Genomic DNA, 7,451 nt, shown 5'->3' with positions numbered 1-7,451 from the left:
GCTCAAGACCCTCTTGACCACAACACCTATTCTAGCATTACCGATGGAAGGTAAAGATTTTATTGTTTATTGTGATGCTTTACATTTGGGTTTGGGTGATATGTTAATGTAGGATAAGAATATTATAGCTTATAAATCACTGCAGTTGAAGGGCATGAGAGGAGTTACCCCACACATGATTTAGAGTTGGCAGCGGTAGTGTTTGCTCTTAAGATCTGGTGGCATTACCTCTATGGTGTCAAGTGTGAGGTGTTTACTGATCATCGTAGTCTACAACATGTGTTTACTCAAAAGTATCTGAATTTGAGACAACGAAGGTGTATGAAGTTACTCAAGGATTATGATGTGACCATAAAATATCATCCGGACAAGGCTAATGTGGTGGCAGACGCGTTAAGTCGGAAGGCGGTGAGTATGGGTAGTCTAGCTTGCTTGAGTGTATCCAAGCGACCTTTGCCTAAGGAAATTCAAACCTTGGAATCTAAGTTCATACAGTTGGGCATCTCAGAGAAAGATGGGGTGTTAGCTAGCATTGAAGTAAGGGCCACGTTCACTGAGGAGATCAAGGCTAAATAGTTTGAGGATGAGCATTTGAAAGAGCTCAGAAATAAAACAGTGTTTGGCAAGGCACAAGAGACCACTCTTGATGTGGGAGGTGTGCTCAGTTTTAAATGAATTATTTGTGTTCCTAGAGTGGGCGACTTGATTCAGAATTTATTGGTAGAATCCCATCGGTCGCAGTATTTCATTCATCCGGGTGTAACCAAGATGTATCGAGACTTGACGCGACTATATTGGTGGTCGGGCATGAAGATGGATATAACGGAGTTTGTGGCTAAGTGTCAAAATTGCCAACAAGTAAAATATGAGCATCAAAGGTCGACAGGTTTGCTTCAGAGAATGCCAATTCCGAAATGGAAGTGGGAAATAATAGCTATGGATTTCGTGGTTGGTCTTTCCAAGACTTTGGGGAAGTTTGATTCTATTTGGGTAGTGGTTGATGAATTGACTAAGTCAGCCTGTTTTATTCTAGTCAAAATAGATTATAATGCTCAACAATTGGCTAAGATGTATGTAAAAGAGATAGTAAGGTTGTACGGGGTGCCCCTTTCTATCAGACCGTGGTACGCAGTTCACATCCAAGTTTTGGAGGAAATTACATGATGAATTGGGCACACAACTCACTCTTAGTACAACTTTCCATCCGCAGACGGAAGGACAATCAGAAAGGACTATTCAAGTGTGAGAAGATATGTTGAGGGCATGTGTGATTGACTTTGGAGGACATTGGGATAAGTTCCTACCTTTATGCGAGTTCTCTTATAATAATAGTTACCACTCCAGCATTGATATGGCACCATTTGAAGCACTGTATGGGAGGGGATGTAGATCACCCATAGAATGGTTTGAGGCTGAGGATGTGAAACCTTTGCGGGTCGATTTAGTGAAGGATGCTCAAGATAAAGTGAAGAGTATTCAAGCTAAGCTTTTAGCAACCCAAAGTAGACAGAAGAAGTAAGCAGACCATAAGGTAAGAGACATGGAATTTCATACTGGTGAGAAAGTTCTTCTTAAGGTATCACCCATGAAAAGGGTAATGACATTCAGCAAGAAGGGAAAGCTTAGTCCCTGATACATTAGTCTATTTGAGGTCCTTGACTGTGTAGGGCCAGTGGCTTATAGATTGGCTTTACCTCCTAACCTATCGGGAGTTCATTCGGTATTTCATGTGGCCATGTTGAAGAGATATCATGGTGATAGGGATTACATCATAAAATGGGACTCAGTTGTGTTAGACAAAGACCTTCAGTATGAGGAAGAACCGATTGCAATTCTTGATCGTGATGTTCGGAAGCTAAGGACCAAAGAGATTAAGTCTGTGAAATTTCAATGGAAGCATCGTCCAGTTGAGAAAGCTACTTGGGAAACCGAGAAGGACATGCGAGACAAGTATCTCCAGTTGTTCGTCGATTTAAGTACTACTTTACTCTCACTTTAGTCTGTTTTTTCTAATTTGTCACTCGGGGACGAGTAATGGGTAAATTGGTATCTATTGTAACGACCCATTCCCGTCGTTATAGAAAAGCTAACGGGGAAAAATTTTGGGCCGAAAAACTTTTTGGTAGTAACTTGAAATTTCGCAACCTAGTCCAGATTTAGACGAAATGAGAGTCAGTGAGGTCTAGGAAAATCTAGTAACAAATGGGAGATCTAATTATGAAGTTTATCACATGAGTAGATAGCTAAGACGTTAAGGAACTCGTACGACTTTACATAATCAAATTTGGGCGAGTAGAACACCTAAAACTGATCTTAGCGTGAACGGGTATTTTCTGAGTGTCATGGGATGGAGATGTATTGTGAAATGGGGGTTTGGGATTCTTAAATTAGCTCATTGTTTCCATGCAAGCCACCAAGGCAAGATTTTCCCGCCATGGCGGGGACGTTGTATAGATAGCTAAGACGTTAAGGAACTCGTACGACTTTACATAATCAAATTTGGGCGAGTAGAACACCTAAAACTGATCTTAGCGTGAACGGGTATTTTCTGAGTGTCATGGGATGGAGATGTATTGTGAAATGGGGGTTTGGGATTCTTAAATTAGCTCATTGTTTCCATGCAAGCCACCAAGGCAAGATTTTCCCGCCATGGCGGGGACGTTGTATCGGGATGAGGTCCGTTGTGGCGGGACAGTCGCGACTTAAGTTGGAAATAAACCTCAAAAATGTCATTATTCTGCAATTTTCATTTTTGAGAGCTAAGAGACGACCCCAGACAAGTTCTTGACAGTTTATTACTTCATTTTAATGCATGTATGTATGCGAACGTTGCATTATTGATCACACTAATTGTAAATGAGTATGATTAAATAATTGTATGCCATGAATTAACACTTGATTATATGATTATGAGAATGTACATTGTGATTGTGGCTTGTTGAATGGATCAGATGTTACGTTCCAACACACTAACTTGGATCGTGTGCCACGTTCCGGCGCATATATGGGATCAGGTGTCACATTCGGTACACTAACTTGGATCGGGTACCACATATCGATACACTAACAGTTTGAGTGTGGGTTAAATGAGAGGACCATTGACTTGTCATATTGATGTATTTTGAGAATGTGGAACTGTTCATTGATCCTGATAAGATGACTGATATTGTACATGTTCGGTATATGCCTGTTTTATTATGTTGTGATTATTTACATATGTTTCACTTATTGGGATAGCCGCGTGATCCTACCAGTACACTGTGGTTGTGTACTGATACTGCACTTGCTCTTTCTTTGTTGAGTACAGGGCATCTTCAGGCGGCTACTGACATACCTCATTTAGAAGACCAGTTATCGATTCGAATTCAAGGGTGAGCCAGTTCTTCCAAGCTGCCATGAGTTTTCGTTATGTTTAGTCAATTACTATTCGGACTTAGACTAGTACTTTAGATTTTCTTATGTTCAATTGGGTTGTACCCATTTCCTTTAGACTTATGGTTCCTTGTTAGAGTTTTGGTACATTGACTTTCAGGTTCTAGGGAATAATTTCCGCAATGTTTTGTTAGTCGTTGTTAGATCTTTTGGAGTTTATGAGAACTCTATTTGATTCTTGCATTTAAACCTGCTTCCGTATCTTTAAATGCCTAGTAATTGATTAAGTTGTGTAGTTCTTGGGTTAACTAATTAGTATTAATGCATGGTTCTTCCACCGGAGGGCTAGTGTGGGTGCCAATCACGACGGTCTGAGTTGTGACATTTAGGACCTCATAAATTTGGATAGAATAAATTTAGCCACCATCAGATAAAAAAGAACAAAGGGTGCCAACCTTATTTTTAACCTCCTTAGATTCAAAGCCAGTAACTTCCCTGGCCTTTGTATAGGCTTATTTTTTTTTGTGAAGTGCTCCTTAAGCACCAAGGTTACAAGTTTGGTATGCCAAACTTCCAAGTGTGTATCCTTATCTCATCAAGGAAAGATCAAATTTTGTTTTTAAAAAGAAGAAGAGCCTTTTATGCCTTGATAAGAAGAAGAAGGAATTGCATATACATTCAACATTTATTTAAACAATCATCAAGTCACGCAGTAGAACAAAAATCGGAATGATAACAAAAGGAACATGATGAAGAAAAAAATGCAAAAGGAACAATATGTATCATTAATGTTACATATGGCCCCAAACCGAAAGAACCAAAGACTCCTCTTAACTATTCACAACCGCACAATGCTTTCTAATTTCACCATCAGAACCTGTTTTAACTTCAATCCTTCCCATTTTCTCCATTGATTGAGCAAATTCAGCATAAAACTCTTTAAGTGATCCCGCGACAAGTTGGTCGATGTATGACTTCGTTGTTGTACTTGTTGTTAGGGCTGCATCGGACTGGAAGAGTCCTCTCCTTTTGAGTAAAAGCTTGTAATAGCTAAGATCAAATGTCCTGAAACTCCCTGGGTCCATTTCCACTATCGTTGTGTTATCATTAATTGATTTGCATTTATTAGCCTTAAGGTTAGTTGCGTATTCACTGTCTAGAGATGGATCTTGAGTACCAAAAGTTCCAGTAAAATTATATAGACGAGTTGAGAATGACGAGCAATGAGAGACTCCAATAGTGTGAGCACCTGAAACATTTTGTCCATGGTAATTATTGTTAAGACCCATAGAGTGGTGCATATAGGATTATAGTCACAATTTTTGACTTGTAAGTATGATTGGTCCTTAACATTATATTCAATACCTATGTGGCAAGGTAGGACCAAAATATAAGTGAACTTTTTTTTTAAATTCTAATATTTGGAATTCTTTTATCAACTTGCAAGTAGTCTTTTCATTTCCTAAATTTCGTACTCGATTAAATTTGTCACATAAACTGAAACAGAAGAAAAAGTAAAACTTTGACTAACCAGATAACAAGACCAAGTCTTTGAGGTCAAGACCCTTCTTAGCAAAATCATTCTGGAGAGTGGAAAAGTTACTAGTTGGTGCTGGAATGTCTGTTAAGGTTTCTGAAGCATTAGAGATTCTTCCATCTCTTCTTCCTGTTGGTACACTCCATGAAGGACCTCCCTATATATCATGCCCAAAAATATATAAATTATAATGGTCATACATAACAAATAAAATAAATTGTAAAGTTCAAGTTGAATTGGCTTACTGTGACCACAACAGAGTCTCTAGCAACTAAGGCAACAATATCAGCACAAGAGACAACTCCAGGGCATTCATCTTCAATTATTTTCTTCACATTGTCAATGAATGAGAAACCTCTAAGTGTTAGATTTGGGATACCAAATTTTTCAGTTTGGTTTCCTGTACTTGAAGTGAAATTCAACAACACAGATGCATCACATCCCTACAATCACCAAAAAAACAACTAATTGATTCTCATCCTGAAAAAGTAAGACATATAAATTGAAACGACAAAAGTAATTAATAATTACGTACCCTGACAAAGCAATCATGGAAATGCATTCTGATTAAGGCAGCAGCAAGAGATGGAGCATTTGGAATGTGTTTATGGACATAGTCTAAAATGATCTTCTCTGCTTTTGGACAACTCTTGGCATAGAAGTTTTGTTGTAATTGAGCATTGCTAGACACTAAGATACACATCAATATTAGAGGACACAAATACCCAAATGTAGCCATTTTGTTTCTTATCTTCAAAATAGATAGAAACTAAAAAAAAATTCTATGTTGTGTTTGTGTTATACACACATCAACTCCGAAAGGAAATTTATAGGCACTAGGCATTGAACAAAGCAAACTAACATGTGCTTTTGTTTGTTTGATTGATTGATTAATTAGTTACAGTCTGTCTATTGTTGTACTCTTTCAGTAAGAAATATTCATATTTTGTTTAGGCATCTTCCCTCTTTTATGCATAAATAGTCCCACTAGTATCCTTCATGTTACCTAAGGTTAGAATTAGACATATATGGAGGACAGTAAATAAGTGTGTCGATTTTCTAGCAAATGATGGCCACAAATCTGAAGTCTCTAATACTCTACAATTACTTGCCTTAAAATGATTTTTAGCGATAATTAGTTAATGGTAACAACTTAACTATCACTAAATATATATTTTTGTAAACGCAATTAATAGTTTTTGTAAATGCCTGTAAAATCTACAACGACATTGGATCCAATGATATACTAATGCGGTAAATATTTTAACTTTTTTTTAATATGCATATTATTGCCGCTAAAAGTTATTTTTGTTATAGTGAATGCACTTAATTAATGACATAAAATTTGTTCTAGTAGATTTAAGTCTATCCGGTTGTTTTCGAACACTTTAAGAACTTTATTTAATTTGTACTTTTTCCATTTTACCAACAACAAAAAAAACTTGTAGTTTTCATATATATATGTCTAACATGATTAATCCTGAATTTAGACATTTTACGTGAGTTCTTATATATGTATTTAACTCTATATATACTTGTTTTTCGCACACATGTAAAAACGAAATCTTTGCGTTTTATCATTTTCTTGATCACTTTAATTATTTCTTGCATTTATGAGTGGCATTATTGGAATTGAAAAAATAGAAAAACTCACCTGCTCCTCAAGTTGTATCAGAAATATGTAGGAGCCAGGAGCTACCGACATGAGTTGTGGTGTAGTGGTGAGACTGCTTCACTCTTAATCAAAGTTCTCAGGTTCTAGCACTGGGTATAGAAAAAAATCTTGTTAGGAGCGTCACCCCTGAATGAGCCCTGCAGTGTGCGATCCAAATTTAATCAAAACTCCAATGTGGACTCCAAACACTGAGGGAGAAAAAATAATATTTAGGAGCTATATACAATAGCAGCCAGGACAACTCATAAATATTCTCATATGCAAATATGCCTTTGGCAAATGTCCACATCAATTCATTATTGCTTTGCTACTTGTTTGACGTTTTTCAAAATTGATACAGTTAGATAAAGGTTTAATATATAAATTGTTCAAACTATAACAATTAACAACTATTTGCAAGTTGAAAAACTGTTTTATTTTCAAAAATTAGAACATGGACTTTTAGTATAGTTTTAAATATCGAAATTTTAAAATGTTGAATTGATCTAATTCAATTAACTTTCAATGATTGTCAATTTGACTTTCGAAAAACGAAAAATAAAAGAATGGAAGTAGTTATTAACGGGTTGTATCAAGCAATTGCTGGCAGATAAGTCATTGATTGTATTCCCATAATTAAATAATTGGGTTCTATTGCCAGAGTTTGTTTTTCCTGTTGTATACAAGGGTGGGGCACCTTCGTGTTTCTATTGGGTTTATAAACGCAAACTTTTATTTTCGGTCTATCTTTATGTGTTTACTATATTAAAAAATATTTAATTGTTCAATAATATTTATCTACTTTGGAAAATAATTTAATTATTTTGTGTCTGTTTTATTATATAAGGAGCTAGCTTATGAGGGGGGGGGGGGGGGGGGGGATTGGCC

The 7,451-nt window shown here is 36.6% G+C and overlaps 1 protein-coding gene across 1 annotated transcript; it reads right to left on the bottom strand.

Moving 5' to 3' along the window:
* Positions 1–4,009: 4,009 nt before the first annotated feature.
* LOC102590030 (peroxidase 3-like) lies at positions 4,010–5,722 on the bottom strand. The gene is made up of 4 exons (XM_006356862.2): positions 5,445–5,722; positions 5,155–5,352; positions 4,904–5,066; positions 4,010–4,621 (listed from the first exon to the last, which is right to left on the bottom strand). The coding sequence occupies exons 1-4, from the start codon at positions 5,646–5,648 to the stop codon at positions 4,203–4,205; spliced, it is 984 nt and encodes a 327-aa protein (XP_006356924.1). The 5' UTR covers positions 5,649–5,722; the 3' UTR covers positions 4,010–4,202.
* Between the last annotated feature and the right edge of the window lie 1,729 nt (positions 5,723–7,451).

This window comes from Solanum tuberosum, unplaced genomic scaffold (genome assembly GCF_000226075.1).
Source record: "Solanum tuberosum cultivar DM 1-3 516 R44 unplaced genomic scaffold, SolTub_3.0 scf00236, whole genome shotgun sequence".
Taxonomy (NCBI): Eukaryota; Viridiplantae; Streptophyta; class Magnoliopsida; order Solanales; family Solanaceae; genus Solanum; species Solanum tuberosum.
This window is presented reverse-complemented; position numbering and strand designations above follow the sequence as displayed.